Source organism: Sus scrofa, chromosome 14, assembly GCF_054392235.1.
Source record: "Sus scrofa isolate SSC_HxYL_T2T_F1_AM1 chromosome 14, Sscrofa_HxYL_maternal_Yorkshire_Landrace_v2.0, whole genome shotgun sequence".
In the NCBI taxonomy this organism is placed as follows: domain Eukaryota; kingdom Metazoa; phylum Chordata; class Mammalia; order Artiodactyla; family Suidae; genus Sus; species Sus scrofa.
In genome coordinates, this window is record NC_139396.1 from 79,345,390 (window position 1) to 79,364,812 (window position 19,423).

At 46.4% G+C, this 19,423-nt stretch overlaps 1 protein-coding gene and 3 long non-coding RNA genes across 4 annotated transcripts in view; 1 reads left to right on the top strand and 3 right to left on the bottom strand.

The window, feature by feature from the left end:
* Nucleotides 1-19,189, bottom strand: part of KCNK1 (potassium two pore domain channel subfamily K member 1) — a 57,880-nt gene extending 38,691 nt beyond the window's left edge. The window contains exon 1 of the mRNA XM_001928032.8: nt 18,806-19,189. Coding sequence (XP_001928067.1) covers nt 18,806-19,160 — 355 coding nt within the window. The 5' untranslated portion in view covers nt 19,161-19,189. The remainder of the gene's footprint in view (nt 1-18,805) is intronic.
* LOC146396806 (uncharacterized) overlaps nt 1-19,423 on the bottom strand; it is a 769,570-nt gene that overhangs the window by 38,691 nt on the left and 711,456 nt on the right. The gene's annotated exons all lie outside the window — the stretch shown is intronic.
* Nucleotides 78-6,512, bottom strand: LOC146396807 (uncharacterized). The gene is made up of 2 exons (XR_014827921.1): nt 1,487-6,512; nt 78-1,307 (listed from the first exon to the last, which is right to left on the bottom strand). It is a non-coding gene; the product is annotated as an uncharacterized LOC146396807 (long non-coding RNA).
* Nucleotides 13,441-19,213, top strand: LOC146396808 (uncharacterized). Its single transcript, XR_014827926.1, has 2 exons — nt 13,441-13,765; nt 14,398-19,213. It is a non-coding gene; the product is annotated as an uncharacterized LOC146396808 (long non-coding RNA).

Below are 19,423 nucleotides of genomic sequence, written 5' to 3' on the forward strand. Positions count from 1 at the left end.
TACCTAAAACCTTATAATCGATGCTATTCTCAGTACAAAGCTTGTATCAGCCGTCTCTGCTTTATTTTTCCTTAGCCTTTATTTTATGCAAAATATTTTATAACTATAACTTACCTACATTGTTTTATCATTCTTCCTTTCTGGAATGTATACCCCATGGCAGGAATTTCAGTCTACCTTGTTTCCTGACATCCCTTGGCCCCTAAAAATGTTCTGGGGACATGGTAGGTGCCCAAAATATATTTTATGCAAGTATGGATAAATCAATGAGGGAGTGAATGAATATATTTCACGTGGCAGACACAAATTCGCAGCTTAATCCTTTTCTTTTTTTTTTTTTTTGCTTTGTTTTTTAGGGCTGCACCTGTGGCATGTGGAACTTCCCAGGCCAGGGGCTGAATCAAAAGCTACAGCTGCAGGCCTGCACCACAGCCGCAGCAACTCAGGATCCGAGCTGCGTCTCCAACCTACACCACAGTTCATGGCAACGCTGGATCCTTAGCCCACTGAGCGAGGCCAGGGATCAAACCTGCATCCTCGTGGATGCTAATTGGATTCGTTTCCGCCGCACCACAAAGGAAGCTCCCCACAGCTTAATCTTTAACAAAAACCCAAGGTATTGGTTTCGGTGGCTCATTAACATGCTATTAAACCAGATCATATGTGAAGTTTCAAAATTTCAAGTAAAAAATATACAACTGGGATGCCCTCTTGGCTTAAACTTTCCATTTTTATTCAACCATTCAAAAGTATGAAAAGCCAAACAAAAATGTGATAGTTTTGGACCCAGAGTCCAGGTTCCCTTTGTGCAACAATTATATTTGCTCTTTTTCTTCCCATATTTCAAGCCCAGGAAAGGCTGGCTCACAGTGGGGACTCAAAAGATATCTGTGGCCTGAATGAACATTAAATAAAGCTTTCATTTTAAGTGGCATGATTTATTGAGCTATGCTAGGGTGAAAATCTCCTCAGAGGTACTCCTACCAAGCAGGTATATATGTAAACCATTTATATGGAAAAGATGGTTATTTTTCCATTCATAGAATGACACTGCTATTAATAGAATATTAAAGCGGCTCCTGAAAAAGAAAAAATATGAGTATTTACCTACCTCAGCTATTAGGAGAATTACTTTTTCTTTTTCTTTTTCCTTTTTTTTTGCGCACCCACGGCATATGGATGTTTCCAGGCTAGGGGTCGAATCAGAGATACAGCTGCCAGCCTACACCACAGCCACAGTAAGTTGGGATCTGAGCCACATCTGTAATCTACACCACAGCTCATGGCAGCGCCGGATCCTTAACCCCCTGAGCAAGGTCAGGGATCAAACCTGTGTCCTTGGAGGTCCCATCGTGACTCAGTAGTTAACGAATCTGACTAGGAACCATGAGGTTTCGGGTTCAATCCCTGGCCTTGCTCAGGGGGTTAAGGATCCGGCGTTGCCGTGAGCTGTGGCTTAGGCTGGCAGCTACAGCTCTGACTCAACCCCTGCCTGGGAACCTCCATATGCCGAGGGATCGGCCCTAGAAAAGGCAAAAAGACAAAAACAAACAAAAAAACAAACAAACAAAAAACAAACCTGTGTCCTCATGGACACTAGTCAGATTTGTTTCCACTGAGCCACAACAGGAACTCCCAGAATTTCATTTTTTTTTACAGACTTCTTTAAGAAAATTTTCGATTCATGGCGAAATTGAGCAGAAGGTACAGATTTCCCACATACCTCCCGATCTGACACAGCACAGCCTCCCCCAGGGTCAACCCCGGCCACCAGAGTGGTGCATCTGTTACAACTGATGAACTTACATGGACATGTCATCCTTACCCAGAGGCTAGAGTTTACATCAGGGTTCACTCTTGGTGATGGTCATTCTATGGATTTGACAAATGTGTAATGACATGGATCCATCACTGGAGGGTCACACAGAATAGTGTCACTGTCCTAAAAATCCTCTGTGCTCTGCATGTGTCCCTCCCCTGCTTTAAGATAATACCATTCTAAAGACTTGGCCTAAACAATGGATAGGCTGGACCAGAGAACCACTTCTATTTAAACACTCTTCCTTTGGAGCTGGACCAAGGGGTAGAAGCCTTCAGTACCATGGAGGGCTATGATACTTCAACTTGACTTTGGAAAGAAAGAATTCTTTCTTTCTACTTAAAGTGCTCCATCTGGGAGTTCCCTGGTGGTTCAGAGGGTTAAGAAGCGGCATTGTCACTGCTGTGATGGGGGTCTGACCCCTGGCCTGGGAAGTATTGGATGCTGAGGGTGCAACCAACAAATAAGTAATACATACATACATACATACATAGATAAAGTGGTCCATCTGGACAAAATGACCACTTTATATGCAGATGCTAAAGGGGTGGTCTTGATTCTCTTTCAGCTTTGCATCAGGTGATTCAAAGGAAGCATAGTACAGGATTTTTTTAGCAGCTATTGACCCTTGTTCCCAAAGAAGAATTAGAGGAACTTAATAAAGTTTAAGTCACTGTGTACAGGGCACGGAGTGGCAGTAACAATCCTAGAAGCCCTGAGTCTACGGAACACTCTGGCTCTCACACCTCACTGACTTGCTCATAGAAAGAGCCTCCTGAGGCTGTCAGAGCCTTGGGGCTTGAGTCCCACACTCCATTCCCAACTGCTTCTGGCTAAACAATGTTTGCATTCAAATCCTTGAGACTGTAAGGAGGAAGTGCCGCTGCGGTGCAGGGGATTAAGGATCCAGCATCGTGGCAGCTGTGGCTCAGGTTGAAACTGAAGTGCAGGTTTGATCCCTAGCCAGGGAATTTCCACATGCCTCAGATGGGGGCAAAAAAAAAAAAGACCTTAGGGAAAATTAAGGGCTGCCCTGCTAGCCAAACACTTTAACAATCCAAGGAAGCAACAAATTAGAGCAGCTATGACTAAACAGCAGTTTCAAAATGTAAATATGTTGATTGAGTATTTGTCTTTCTTATTGTCTCCTGATCACATTCATTGTCACTGCTGAACACTAGTCTTTACAATTTCTTGGACCAGCAAATAGTCAGTAAATGAATAAAGGGAACATCTGCTTTGCTGTGTACCTGTCTATTCCGACTGCCCCTTCTCAGTACTAAAAACTAAAATGGCTTTCCCTTGGCACCCACCATGAACGAGGCTGGGTGTTTTCTTTGTAAATCATATGCTTCTTCTATCGCCTCATTTCAAGTTGTCTCCTCCACCCTCAAACAAAAACCGATGAAAAATGTATTCCCTGAAAAACAAAACATGGAATTTTAGACACTGGAAACTATCAAAATGTGTCTCTTTTTTAGATGGACCCTAAACACTAAGTCAATTTAATGTTTCACAGGGTATTATTCAAGATTTTAGACAAATCAGCACAACAATTTTGTCCTATGGCAAAGGATCTAACAGGACTCCAAATTCTGCCTTGTAAAATTGGCAGTTTAGGGCATGCAATAAAGTCAATATTCTTAGACTCAAGAATATTTCTTGACTCCCTCAGAAAAACAAACATCAAGTTTAATGAGCCTATCAGCGTTTCCCATATATATTACGTTCATCTGGCTTTTTAAAATGTGCTGACCTACATGAGAAGGCCCTGGGGAAGAGCCCTACATACATACTTACTCTAATGGAGTTTTCTTCTAAAAAAAGTTAATTTTTGTCACATATTTTTACGTCTCCATACCTGTCAGAACACACGCATGGCAGGTCCACCTATTACAGGGTAGATTTCTAAAGGTCACAAAATGAACCTGAATTGCCTGAAACCTCTTCTTCACCCCCATGCTTCTCAAGGATCCCACCGCTATTTTCAACAATTCACTCATTAGCAATGAGTCTGGTTTTCACTGAAATAACAGACAGAATCAAGCAAGGTTTGACCAGAGCTAACCTAACCTTTGTAAGGGTCAAGGAGGAAGCTTCCGTGCAGAGTTACAGGTCGACACTGCACACTGGGAGGGCAGGTTTCAAAACATTTCTGAGACTAGAGAGGATGGTCCTCCAGCTCACATCTTCAAAGGCAAAGGCTGTTTAAGAGATGAGAAGCTTCTGAACGCTAAGTTCTGAGAGCTGAACTGCAAAGGACTCAAATGCGGAAGAAAAGTCAGGGAACAAAGAAAGCAGCTGGCAGGTCAGGATGCCACACAGTGAGCTGCTTCTGGGAAGATGTATAAACCCAGGATAATCAGAAAGGGTGGCCGAGATTAGTGTGTGGACAGTGGAAGCACCCAATTAAGTCCAAGACAAAGAAACTATATCCAGCACAGGAACTACAGGAACCATCAAATCAGATCCCTTGGTGAAGTCCAAGCAGCAAAGAGAGGACAAATCATTGCCAAGAGAGCCCACAGCAATGTCTCCACTGGAACTCGACAGGGACTGCAGGCAGCTTTTTAAAAAGATAAGCTCCAATATTGGAGGTGATGAAAAAATAGACCCTTGAGGCTTCGCATCCATGAATTGACTTTCTCTTCCAATCTGGTCAAAAGTACTAATAAAACATTCTCTTTGACATAATCAGGTGATTTGATGGTTTGCATGTCAAAGCTTACTTGCTTCATGGTAGAGCTGGGATTTTTAGGAGAAAAAAGTAGGAAACAGGGCAACTATGTCCATGCAAAAGTGAATTCATGCAGAACATATTATAATAGGACTCATTCACTTTGGAAGCAGCCTTGAAGGCTCCTCAGTCCCACTTAGAACACAAAGCTATGCTTTCCTTCCCCATCGAACACAGCAGCACACGTGTAGAAGCAGGGTATGAGGGTCCTGACGTCTTGGGCAGATGCCGTCTAGTTTGTGGGGCTGGAGGTCAGAGTGGGCTTTCAGGTGCAGGGCCAGATTGAGCTACGATCCCTCTCTGGAGATGAGGACAGGCTCTGCCCCATCAGAGGGGATCAAACCAGAAGACAGTCTCAAGTCACTGAGGTTTTTGGATTTAACCAGAAACTCTCTACCTCTGCATTTACTAGGAAGTGGAAAATTACTCGCTGGGGAAAAGGCAGAACTGATCAGCCATTAAGGAGACCACACATGGGAACGAGTCTACTGTGTGAGAAGGGTGAGGGTGCTTCTCGGATATTCTAGCCCAGCCTCACATCACAGGTGAGAGGAAGGAAGGGGAGACTGGGAAAAACTCAAACACCAAGGAAAACTTAAAAACAATCGAAGGTACACACTTTTGAAAGCATGCAAAGTGGACAAATGCAGGGATTGACTTTATGGCACTCTTAGGTGGAAGGGAGAGTGGCTTTCAAAACGATCATGCATGCAAGAGGAATTTGATTAAATTCACGGTGTCTTCTTCTCAAGGTCACAAGCTAGAGTTAATTTTTTCTGCTTTTAAGCCAATAATGGTTGGGCTTAAAATCTTACCATTAAGGACAGGCATAATGAGGTGGTTGTAATTCAACTTCGAGCAATGATTCCCATCCTTTTCTCCAATAGCTAAACAAACATCGGCTGACCTGTGAGTGGCACTTTCTCATGGGCATACCCTGATGATGTTGTCACCAGATGGTGACAAAAGGAAGGAAGTACTATGATAACCAGTAACCACAATACCTTTTAGAATTACTAATTATTAGAGTTCCCTGGTAGCCTGGTAGTTAAGGACTCGGTGTTGTCACTGCAGTTGCTCAGGTTCATTCCTGGGCCTGGGACTTTCTGCATGTCACAGGCACAGTCAAAGGAAGAAAAAAAAAAGAAGAAATGAAGAAAGAAAGAATTGGAGGGATTGAACCTCCGTCACAGCAGGGAAAACACCAGATCCTTAACCCCTTGAGCCACCAGGGAACTCTCTTTTCAGGATTTTTATGTGGTCCCACGTGCTGGGCACAGAGTAGGAGAGTAGCTAAGTATTCAGGAAACATTCCCAAGACCCAGGCCCATGGAACCTGGGGTGGAGGGGATCTCAGACCTTTCTTTGCACAGAGGTGACAACTAACTTCTAGAGAAATGATGGATGCGTTCTTGTTGACCATGACCTCCAGTCCCCAGATCAAGGATGTCACATCTCCTGTCCCTCCCACCTTTCACTGAAGCCCCTGGCTTATCTTTCAAGGTCCCCAGAAAACACATATTTATTTTACTTTTTTGACTTTTGTATTTATTTTACTTTTTTGTCTTTTTAGGGCTATGCCTGCAGCATATGGAGGTTCTCAGACTAGGGGTCTAACTGAAGTTGCAGCCACTGGCCTACACCATAGCCACAACACCACCAGATCCGACCCACATCTGCGACCTACACCACAGCTCACGGCAGCACCAGATCCTTAACTCACTGAGCAGGGACAGGGATTGAACCTGCATCCTCATGGATATTAGTCAGATTCGTTTCCACTGAACCACACTGGGGGAACTCCCCCTAAAAACACTTTAAGTGACACATAGTTAGTCTCTGTAGAGTCATTTGGTACATCAGAAAGTAAACCTTCTCTCTAAAAATAATTTGAGATCGTCACTTTTTGCTCGACCATGTTGTATTTGTTCTTATCAATTCAGTCCCATATCACTGGACAGTCACATGGCACAACGCCACCCCCCTGCCCCGGGCTAGTGAGGAAAGCCCAGCACTGCCAGCAGTGGGAAGGAATTGTCCCGAGGGCCCCTGCCATTGGCTGGCCGAGTGGACACTGCGGAGGGCCACCCCCAGTGGACAGCAGAAATCCTGGGGATACATGCTCCCCCACCGGCCCTGGGCGGTGGCAGAGCCTTTGCCCGACGCAACCGGCACCAATCAACACACAAAGTGCAGTCGTGAGCAAAGTGAGAGAGGCAATTCAGGTGCCAAATAGGTCTTTTTAGCCTTATCCAGATGATCTTTTCCACTGCTAGGTCTTCAGCCAGAGCTCCTAGAAAAACAAAGGCAGCTTTAGGTCCAGAAACGCCGAATGGAAGTTTGCATTTTTGTCGCTGTTGTTGTTAGTTTCAGTTCTGTCCTTTTTCTCCGTCTTTAAACACAAGATTTGCCACGGAGGCAGGGTGCCGGAGGTGGCAGATGGCTGGTCCCCCAGGCTGGGGGGAAGCTGGGGCTTAGCACCGCCCCCCATCCCACCCCCGCGGGCTCTGCATCTGTGTCACCAGCCGGAGGCAGCTCTTTGCTGCCACGGCTCATGTCACATCTCTGGTGGCAGGTAGGTCATGAGGCGGGGGCTTCTTTCCGGCCTCAGAACTTCTCAGAGAAGCGTCTGACACTGAGCCAGCTGGGGAACAGCCTCTCCAGCTTCTTTAATTAACTTAATCCACCTAACCAGTCTTTAAATAATTGAGTGCCTTAGCAACTGGTGCTCAAAATATTTGAAGAATTTTAGTTACAAGACGGTTTTAACCTTTCGATTCTCGTTTCCAACATTCCGCTTTCCTTCCTGTTATGCACAAGCTGAGGCAACATCAAAAAAACAGTATGTGAGGAAAAGAAGAGGATGCTTAGGGCGTAGAGAGTGATAAACAGGGAGCCACGTTATAAAAACGGGGTCATTCCAAGTGCTAGTTCAACGAACTTCAAATACCATGAAGAAATGAAAATTACTCGGGTGGTTTTCAGAGTCACATGGATGAGTTTCCCATCTGTTACAAAGTGTAAACGTTTATTTGAAGCAGACAGACTCCTAAAATGTTTGGATCTCTTGTGGAAAGAAAAAAAATCATGTTTTTCTTATTTACTTCCTAAAAACAGAAACAACCTAGACTGGGTCTTTGGTAAATTTAATGTTAGCCACTCCTAAAAAAGTGTACTAAAAGAGTTCCCATCATGGCTCAGTGGTAAGAACCTGACTAGCATCTATGACACAGGTTGGATCCCTGGCCTCGCTCAGTGGATTAAGGATCTGGCGTTGCTGTGAGCTGTGGTATAGGTCGCAGACACGGCTGGGATCCTGAGACGCTATGGCTGTAGTATAGGCTGGTAACTGCAGCTCTGATTCGACCCCTAGCTTGGGAACTTTCTTTATGCCACAAGTGCAACCCTAAAAAAGCAGAAGGGAGTTCCCATTGTGGCGCAGTGGTTAACGAATCCGACTAGGAACCATGAGGTTTCGGGTTCGATCCCTGGCCTTGCTCAGTGGGTTAAGGATCCAGTGTTACCGTGAGCTGTGGTGTAGGTCGAAGACGCGGCTCCGATCCCACATTGCTGTGGCTCTGGTGTAGGCCGGTGGCTACAGCTCCAATTAAACCCCTAGCCTGGGAACCTCCATATGCCATGGGAAGCGGTCTAGAAAAGGCAAAAAGACCAAAAAAAAAAAAAAGGATATATATATATGATACAAATGAACTTGTTTGCAAAACAGAAACAGATTCACAGGCTTTGAAAAACTTATGGTTACCAAAGGGGACAGGTGGGGTCTGGAGGTGGGAGGGATGGACTGGGGGTTTGGGATTGGCGTGTGCACGTGAGGTATATGGAATGACTGGTCAACAGGGACCTGCTATATAGCACAGGAACTCTACCCGGTGTTCTGTAATAATCTATGTGGGAAAAGAATCTGAAAGAGAAGGGATGTGTGCATAGGTTAAAGAAAAAAGAAAAGAAAAATCAGTCCGATCCCATGGCCCCTTTGCTCAAAAATCTCCCAGGGCCCTCCCCTCACTGAGAGAACAGCCAGCCGCTCTGCAGTGGCCTGTGACGTCCCCTTCCCATCTCCTTGGCCTCATCATTCCTTCTCTCTGGGCTCCAGCCAGGGTGGCTCTCCAGCTGCTGCTCCAATAGGGGGATCTGGTCCCAGAACACAGTTCCCCAGACGGCTATATAACATCCTCCCACCTCCTTCAGCTCTTTCCTCAAATGCTGGCTTCTCAGGAAGAGCTTTTTAGCTTTCTCATCAAAGACCACAATCCTGGACCCCACCTCACCCCACCTGGAGCACACACTGATTCACCACCCCCAGCTTCTTGGGTCCCTTTGCTGCAGGACTTCTCTCCTTAGCAACTTATCCCCACGGTGCATCCTAGGCATTTCACTTAGTCATCACATTAACTGCATCTCTCTCCTTGCTAAACAGACACATCCAGCAAGGCAAGGTCCCCAAGGGCTCAGGAAACACTGGTTGGAGAATATGCCTCTTCCTCTAGATCACCCGGGGCCCTTCACGGGGCATGGAGTAGACAGGAGGCATCAGCTCCAAATGTTTTCGTATCATGAATGAAAAATGTTCCTGCCATGTCATTAAACAAAGGATGCTGCAGCCACTAAACCATCACATGACAGCCACCCTGACAGTCAGCCTTGAGGGGACTCAGGATGAGAAAGCACAGGATGACGGCCCCAGAGAGCTGAGGTGCACATCGAAGGAATGATGACAGTGAGCCGAGGCCTTACATCTCCCCATACATAGAACAGCACTAAAAAGGCACTAAAAGCCAAACAAAAAAAAGGGGGAGGAGTTCCCATCACGGCGCAGCAAAAATGAATCCGATTAGGAACCATGATGTTGCAGGTTCGATCCCTGGCCTCGCTCAGTGGGTTAAGGATGTGGTGTGGCCATGAGCTGTGGTGTAGGTCACAGACAAGGCTCAGATCCTGTGTTGCTGCAGCTGGGGTGTTGGCCGGCAGCTGTAACTCCGATTTGACCCCTAGCCTGGGAACCTCCATATGCTGCGAGTGCAGCCCTAAAAAGCAAAAAAGAAAGAAAGAAAAGCACTAAATTCCTTAACTTGAGATGTCTGGTTTTCCTCAGTGAACAGTAATCTTTTGATGCTCCGACTACCTGTGTTTTGTTGCAAAAACTCCCATATATCCTGGCTCCCCTGCTTGCCTCTCTGGAAAAGTCTCTTAGCATTATCTGAGATGCTGTGTGCTGGGCTTGAAGTCCTCAGAATGTCCGCCGAATAAAACAGAATTCTCAACTTTTAGGTTGGGCAATTTTTTTTCAATCGCATCGACAATATGAATAATTTCCGAAATTATTTAAGCAACGTGGGCCACTGCTTCCTCATGACAGTAACGGAATTCTACTGAAGGTCTCTTGAAAATGAATAACATCTTTAGAACCTTCCTCATTTTCCAGAAGAGGAAACACGCCAGCAAGTGAAGAAACATGCCTTAAATTGCGCTTATGAGGACCTACGGAGGGCGAGGGAGGCAAAGGGAGGCCAAGAAAAACGGGCACATCCTCAAGGCCGCTCTTTGGGGAGGTGAGATGTGAAAACAAATGATTTCAGTACCAGGTGGTCTGTGCTGTCACAGAAGAATGGAAGCATCCAATACAAGGAGGTGTACCCGTCGTGGCGCAGTGGTTAACGAATCCGACTAGGAACCATGAGGTTGCGGGTTCGGTCCCTGCCCTTGCTCAGTGGGTTAAGGAGCCGGCGTTGCCGTGAGCTGTGGTGTAGGTTGCAGACGCGGCTCCGATCCTGCGTTGCTGTGGCTCTGGCATAGGCCAGTGGCTACAGCTCCGATTCAACCCCTAGCCTGGGAACCTCCATATGCTGCGGGAGCGGCCCAAGAAATAGCAACAACAACAACAACAAAAGACAAAAACAAAAAACAAAAAAAAAAACAAGGTGTTAGGGGAGCCAGCAGGCGTGTCTGCACCAAAGACCTCCCTCAGACTGTGCTGCAGACCAAACCGTGAAGCCAGGATCTGGATCAACCACGAGAGGCGTCTATGAAGCTGAGTGGAAAGGGGACTGAGGCATCCACTAGAGCAAAGAGCTTCACTGGGGTCACTGTGCCATCGAAGCGTCAGCAAGGGCCGAACATCATCAGTGGAGCCTCCCAACTCTCCTTTGTCCTGGGCAGTCTGTTGATCACACTCAAATGAAACAAAAATGAGTATTTTGGAGTTCCTGTTGTGGCTCAGTGGAAACAAATGTGACTAGCATCCATGAAGACAGATTCGATCCCTGGCCTCGCTCAGGGGGTTAAGGATCTGGCGTTGCCGTGAGCTGTGCTGCAGGTCACAGACACAGCTCAGATCCCTCATTGCTGTGGCTGGGGTTGTTGGGTTATGTGGCCAGCGGCTACAGCTCTGATTCAACCCCTGGCCTGGGAACCTCCATATGCCATGGGTGCGGCCCTAAAAGGACAAAAAAAAAAAAAGCCCCTAAACCTGAGGCACAAAATGTTACCTATGAGAGGTGCGCCATACTAAAAACAAAGCAACAACAACAAAAAAGATAAAGAAAAGAAAAGAAAGCACTTTTCATTCCGTGTATTTTGCTTTCTCTGCTCTGCACCCACCAGCCAGGGCTATTACGGATACTGCAAGGAACTGGGTCTCTGAGCCCCCTGGGAGCTTTCTGCCAAGAGCTCATCACCGGGTACCAATCTTCCCAGGCTTCAGAGCACAGGCTTTGATTTCCCACAGCATGTCAAGCTGAGCCCGAGTAGCCAATGCAAACAGACTCTGATCTGGAGTCAAGCCTATAGAAACCAATTTAAAAAAACACTGCCAATATCTAACATAACCCAATCAATCTCTTTAAGATAAGAACAGACTCTGTTTTTTTTTACAGGGGGAGGGTATCTTTTTAGGGCCTCATCCTTGGCATATGGAGGTTCCCAGGCTAGGAGTCTAATCGAAGCTGTAGCTGCCAGCCTACACCACAGCCACAGCAACATCAGATCCGAGCCACGTTTTCGACCTACACCACAGCTCATGGCAACACAAGATCCTTAAACCACTGAGCAAGGCCAAGGATCAAACCTGCATTCTCATGGATACTAGTCAGATTTGTTCCCTCTGTGCCACCACGGGAATTCCCTGACTCTGTTTTATAGACTCAACGAGGGGAACATGACTAGAAAACACAAGGCAAGCCCTGCTGCTCTGATCCGTGCCCAGGTTGGTAATCGCACAGCCCTTTCAGAGGCACCCCCTTGACACATCCGACACCCTCCTTCTTCATTCTGACCCGTGCCCTGACATTGAATGGCAACCAACTCTGAGGTCAAGGACTCTACCCAGAAGGAATAAAGTCAGAGCACTAACTGAGCCCAGGAAAGAGAAAGAAGCATGGGAGAGAAGGGGAGGGGACAGGTCAAGAAGACACATCCAAACGTGCCTGCATTTCCATAAAGAGGCGGCCTTTGTCTCCCGCCAGTAACAGGCAGTAACAAGACAGTCAAAGGATGTCTTGGTATTTCATGGCTTTGGCCACAGCTGGGATGGGCTGATGTCTCAGGAATAAAATCTAGCACTGTGTACTTCACCATTGAGAATGTATGGTGGAGACAGTGCCTCTGTGCCTGAAACCAGCATGCAGCAAGTTGACCCACATGAACCGGCCATTGTTATGGGTCAGAACAGTTGAGCTCCAGCAACTCCATGGGCTCCAACCTTCCAGTACTCTCTCCCACAGACAATCAGTGCTCTGCCCCAACGGCCGTCCAACAAGCAGCGCCATAAAACTACTTGTCCTGAAAGGCCTCAATTTTCCCTCGAGGTTACTGAGATAATCAGAGGTTGTATTCTTGACAAACTTACAGTTATGTCATAAAAGCAACACATCATTTCTTTCGAGATATAGTCATTTATAATAGCAATAGGACCTTCTGGGTGCCATAAAACAGGCATAGATAACAGCACATTCACAGCTTTGGAAAAAGAAACCCTTCAAAATGTTAAAGATCTGCTGTTTTATAGATAGGCATGAGTTTACACATTAATTAAGCCCTAATATCTACTCTTTGATCATTAATGGGTAGAAATGTTTCGAGAATTTATCACACACTTCCCTGCTTTCTTAAATAGAAGCATGTCGAAGTATCTTTTTTGATATTTCAAAGATGTCAATGACTAGACTGCGTTCTAAAACAAGGATGTCCAACCTAGTCGTATGTATGAAATTGTTGGCTGCAACTGGAAAGACCTTAAAAATTATTTGTTTGTGCTCCTTTATGTGCATGTGTGTGTGTGTGTGTGTGTGTGTGTGTGTGTGTATTTGTGTTTGTGCAACTAAAAAATAATTACCTGAGTATTTCTGTAGTAGTTTGCTGCGGATGCCATAACAAAGTACCACAGATTGGGTAGTTTAAGTAAAAGATATTTATTTTCTCACAGTTCTGGACGCTGGAAGTCCAAGATTAAGGTGTCTGCAGGTTTGGTTTCTTCTGAGGCCTCTCTCTATGGCTCTAAGGCCACCTTCTCCCTGTGTCCTTGTTTGAACTTAACCACCTCTTTAAAGGCCCTGCCTCCAAACATACTGAGGTATTACCGTTAGGACTTCAACATCCGTAACTGGGGAGACAAGACTCATCTACAAATAACTGTCAATGCCCAGACATGAGGTGAAACTCAAGTTCTTAATTCAGACATGTCTGGATTCCAATTGAGGCCAGTCTCTTCTGATTTGGTGTCCTAGTTAGAGTAGTCACTCAACCAAAACTTCTGTCCTAGCCTCTGTCAAGTGAGGACAATGAAATCTATACTGCATTAGTTCCTGGCAACATGGAAAGTAATACATAGAAACACTGCCTGGCTCACAATATCATTTTATTTTCCTGATTTTTTTTTTCTCCTCTTTTTAGGGCTGCAGGTGTTGCATATGGAAGTTCCCAGGCTAAGGGTTGAATCAGAGCTGCAGCTGCCGGCCTACAGCACAACCACAGCAACGCCAGATCCGAGCCGCGTCTGTGACCTACTCCACAGCTTGTGGTCATGCCAGATCCTTAACCCAGAGTGAGGCCAGGGATCAAACCCACATCTTCATGGAAACTATGTCGGGTTCTTAACCTGTTGAGCTACAACGGGAACTCTCTATTTTCTTGATTTTTTTTTTTTTTTTTTTGTCTTTTTGCCATTTCTTCGGCCGCTTCCGAGACATATGGAGGTTCCCAGGCTAGGGGTTGAATCAGAGCTGTAGCCGCCGGCCTACACTACAGCCACAGCAACGCAGGATCCGAGCCACTTCTGTGACCTACACCAGAGCTCACGGCAATGCCGGATCATTAACCCACTGAGCAAGGGCAGGGACCGAACCCGCAACCTCATGGTTCCTAGTCGGATTCGTTAACCACTGCGCCACGACGGGAACTCCTTTTCCTGATTTTTAAGGTATGTGTCTTTTCATGACTTTTCACGTATGTTTGCCTAAAGGTGTGGCTTTCCATTTTTTTTTTTTTTTTCGTCTATTAGGGTCTCAAAACCAGATCGTTGAATTTGTTGTAATTAAATGTAGAGGCTCAAAACCAAGACCAGGCGTTCCCATTTGGCTCAGTGAAAATGAATCTGACTGACATCCACGAGGACACAGAGTCGATCCCTGGCATTGCTCAGTGGGTTAAGGATCCGGCATTGCCATGAGCTGTGGTGTAGGTCACAGAGGAGGCCGGGATCCTGCATGGCTTGGCGTAGGCTCCAATTCGACCCCTAGCCTGGGAACTTCCATATGCCACGGGTAAAGCTCTAAAAAGATTTTTTTTTTTAAATTAAAACAAAACAAAACAAAACCCGAGACCAAAGGCTCCCCCGTGAATAAACAGTGCACACTTCTGCACCTGGGATTTTGGATCTCTCTTCTGGCTGACTGAGTTTGCTTGTTTGTTTTCAGTGGAGTTCCCTTCCTTGCTGTCATTTCTGCTCCAGATATAATAGTATTTACCGCCCATTTTTAGATAAGGTAATCCCAACATGAAAAGTAGCTTTGTCACCTTCCAAAAAAAGGGGGAGTCATAAATTTGACCAAAAGCTAAGAGACACATCCTATAATAAACAATTACATGTTTGGCATCAGCTAGGGGTGGCAATATATCATTTCAATGTAAACCACTTGAAAACAGCACAAAGAAACCTGGGCAGCTCAATTCTCTTCTAAAAAGTTTTCCAGAAGGAAGGAAGGCACTTGAACTCCTCTGATTTTTTGAGTTCCTTCCAAGCTTTCTTTAAAGCAGGGCTGGGCAGACTTTTTCTGCCAAAGGTCAGAGAGTAAATATTCTAAGCCATTCGGCCCTATGGTTTCTGTCACAATGGCTCAATTCTGCCATGGTAGGCAGAAAGCAGCCATGATACAGCAACAAATGGGTTGTGTGGCTGTCCACCAATAAAATTTGATTATGGATACTTAAATGCGATTTTCATAAAACTTTAATGTGCAAGGAAGTACCGCTTTTCCTTTTGACTTTTTTCCAGCCATCTGACATAAAAACCATCCTTCGGGAGTTCCCACCGCGGCTCAGTGGAAACGAATCTGACTAGCACCCATGAGGACGCAGGTTTGATCCCTGGCCTCGCTCAGTGGGTTAAGGGTCCGGTGTTGCCATGAGCTGTGGTGTAGGTCACACACACCAGCTCCAATCTAGCGTTGCTGAGGCTGTGGCATAGGCTGGCAGCTGCAGCTCCTATTGGACCCCTAGCCTGGGAATTTCCATATGCCATGGATGCAGCCCTAAAAAGACAAACAAAAAACAGAGAAACAAACAAAAACAAAAAACCATCCTTAGCTCTGGGCCCACACAAATAGGTAATGGGTCACATTTGGCCTAGAGCCATAGTTTAGCCATGCCTATTCTATTCTAAAAACTCAATATATATGTGTTGTCAGTGATAATCTATTTCTCCTTCTGAAAACAATCTGAAAGCTAAGATTCGTTCAGACAGGCACAATTACATTTTCTCACCTTCTCTTTTTCAAAACTACCAATACTTTAGTAGCTGCCACCCTGACTGAAACAAAGGCCACAGTAAAAACAAGCTAAATTAAATTCTTTTTCTGAGCCCTTTAAATAAGTTTCAAAATACCTCTTCATAAACAAGGAAAGGTATCAGGCCTACAACTGAGAGAAACAAGGCCTGAGCTATCTCAGGACCACATCTTTACAAAGCAGCAAAAGGCATAACAGCTTTATAATCACATACATAGAAACTGTATTTTCACCACCCACCATCATGTGGTAGCTTTGCTTAGGGGGATGAATAAAGAAGCCAATGACTGACATGACAAACTGTTCTTATGAATGAATGACGATTTCCTTGGTTTAAGGATCTGGCGGTGTCATTGCTGTGGCTCTGGTTACTGCTGTGGCATGAGTTTGATTCCTGGCCCAGGAACTTCTGCAAGTGGGGGTGTTGCCAAAAGTAAAAAAGGAATGAATGAGACTGCTCACCACTCTAAAGACCACTTTAATAACAATTACTTATTTTCACCTAGACACTATTTCTTTAAATACAAAAGTTCTGTGCAAACTCCCTGAGTCTATAGTAACCTTTTATTTTTATACAGCCCTGCCCTCTGTAAAAGTGGACTGCACTTCCTCCCAGCCTCATGACTTCCATGTACAGGTTGCTCCTGTATTATTTTTTTAATCAAGAAGTAAAGCGATGTTAAAGTATTTGCCAGAAATAATTTGGAGTCCTTGGCAGAGCAGAGAATGAAGAGAACATGGCTAAATTACCAACCTAAGGCTTCTTCCGAATAGACCATGAAGACTTTTCCTTCCAAAAATGAAAGCTTCTACTTCCTGGGATAAGATTCTGCCATAAGTGCCTTCATGTTCCTATATCATGATGGTGACCACCAAGAGTTGTGTCTTTGTGATGCCCACTGATACAGTGGGGTTGACTACCCCAATGGACTGGGTGACAACTATCTCAAGACGCTGTCATCAACCATGGTAGAAGAGTTTTTAAAAATTACAGCATGTCTAGTCTCTCCCCAAAGCATAAAACACAATTCTAATTCACTTGAGTTGTCTAGTATTTTCTTGAAAATATTTTTCTAGTACTGAAGTATACTAGATTGACTCTCAAAACTATCTGATCCTCTGGCACAAAATACCAGTAAACATTTGGATCATTAAATGTGTCAGAGGATGATGGGTCAGTGCAGAACTAAGAAAGGAGTATCTTTCAACTCAAATAGAACGAAGAGAAGAGTATCTTTGATTTGGAATAGAAATCTAAATTTCAAAGGAATTCTATGTGACTTAATAAGTTCAAGAAGCAAATTTTTTCATCTAGTTTATCCTTAAGTGCCCCTTGCACTGATTTCCTAAATGAACTTTTGTTTTGCATGAATACACACTTTCTTAGGAACTGCGATGCAATCTGAATACCAATATTAAGACATCTTTCCCCACCTTTAAAAAAAAAAAAAAAGAATGGCAGATTTTCCCAGTTGCAAAAAGAGAGGGAGGAAATCTGGGAAATAATTGTTCAAGATGTAAATTCCTATCTTTGACATTTGATTAGATGCATATGACATCGAGATTGTACATGAGCTGCATCAGTAAAGGAAAATCCCACTGAGCAAACGCGTTCTTTTTCTCATAATATTGTTCATACTCCTGCTCTATCTTTGAAGTTTTGTTACTTAGAAAGTATGAAAAGTTTAACCATTCTTTGTAATATTTACCCCAACATTGTGACCCAGCTGTAGACCTTCCGCAGCCCACAAACCCCTTAGGTCTGCAGAGAAGAAATGATTCTCAATTTAGCACAAACATACTCCAAAGGAAAGGCAGGGCCAGTACTAAATGATCTGAGGAATAGAGCGAAGTAAAGACAGTGGAAGCAGGCAGGACTGGCCAAAAAACAACCAAAGAGTGGTGTCGGAAAAGCTAAAAAGTAAGAGAACAGGTCGTCTTAGGGCTACCTTTAAAAAGTGTCACAAAACAAACTAGAATTCTACTTCCCCTTATAGCAGGGCAAACATGGGGCAGTTTAGTCATTCACAGCACACTTCTGAATCCCAGTTTTTACACCATCTACTGGGATAGTGCACCATTACTCATTACCAAAAAAATCACCGGAACCATCAACTGGGTTTAGCTCAAGGGTATTATAAAGAAATAAACCCTGGGAGGTGGAGAGGAGGTGGGGCCACGGAGGAGTCTGAGTAACACAAGTTTAATTCACCTGGAAAGGTGGGGGTGGGGTACCCCCTGGGGTACCCCCATGTTCAAGGCTGGGAAATCACAAGGCTCGGCTTCCAGAACAACGCTGGGAACTAGGTTGCCTGTGACCTTGTGCAAGTCAAGAGGGACTGTTAAAGGTCTCATCTGATGTATAGAGATGGGACTGCGCTGAATGCTCTTGGAGACCACTTGCCTGGGTCCAAATCCCAATGGACAAAACCTCCCCCCAGGTGTTCACGTGCCTCATTTAGTCCAGGCTGGGGCCACTCTATCCAACCAACCAGTTACCGGCCTCCTCTCGCCCCCGGGACACTCTCCATCGTGAACGTCTTGCTTGGTGAGTGGTGTGGGGAGGGTGGCGCCAAGAAGTTTAAGCGTGGCCTCGCGCACCGAAAGTTAAAAAACTGCTGAATCAGGGTGCCCCCATTTTCCCGGATCACAGGCTATCGGGTGTTGCCTAGCCTCACCCCTCCTCCTGCTCCGAAGAGAAACCGGATCGGCCAGTGCGCTCAGAGGTCACCTGCGAAGAGCAGAGTGATGTCACTCGCTTACCCCGAAACGGCCGCTACGGTAGAAAAGAGCCTAAACATCACAGTATCATCAGACAGAGGCCCCTCGGGAAGGTGACCCTGGAACACGTTATCCTTAGGCTCCTCAGTCTCGGCCCAGTGGGACAGGGGAGGGAGGAAGGCGCGCGCCCTCGCTGCACTGGAGTTTCCATCACCGCCGCGCGGCGTCCAGGACCCAAACGACTCCAAGTGAACGGTCGGATGGAGGGTGTAGCAAACAAAAGAACGCGGCTTTGGGGACCCCTGCAGCCGCTCAGGCCGAAGGGTTAGGGACCACGATCCAAGAGGTCCAGGGGGTCAACCCTTGTCTAGCATTCTGAACCCACCTCGCCGGCTTCCGGCGCCGCGGAGCCGGTCCTCCCAAGATTAGCGCCGGAGGGGTCCGGGGAGGGAGGAGCAGCTAGATCAGAGAGCCGATCCGGGGCCAGGGACGTGGGGTGGGCCTCTTACCTGTGGTGGAGAGCACGGTGCTGGCGAAGAAAAGGGCGGAGGTGAAGTCCCAGTTCCAGTTGCCCGAGGCGTTGCTGAGCACCGACACGCCGTAGTTGCTAGCCGCCAGCACCCGGCCCAGGAACTGCTCAAGCTGCGGCTCCGAGAGGCACTCGTGCTCCTCCAGGAAGCGCCGCTTCAGCTTGCGCAGCTCCTGGCGCAGCAGGTCCTCATAGGGCAGCTCTACAGACGAGAAGACTACGGCGCCGAAGACCAGGTAGAGCAGGTAGCCGAGTACCAGGAAGCCGAAGCACCAGGCCGAGCGGTGCCGCTCCACCAGGCGCACGCACGAGCTGCCGGCCAGGGACTGCAGCATCTTTCCCGCCGCGAGGCTGTCGCCGCCGCGAGGCCCGCGCCGCAGACCGGCCCGCCGCTGCCACCCGCCGTCCCCTCGGCCCGCCCCGCTGCCCGCGCGCCCGCTCCGCCCGCAGCGCCGGCTGCCTGCGATTGGCTAGCGGCTCCGGAGGCCTTTTTCTTCCTTCTTTTCCTGTTTCCTTGCAAATAAAAAAGCCCAGATGATGTGGCGCTGACGTGGTGGCCGGCTCAGGTAACCCGAGAGTCGCCCCTGACAGCCCGGCA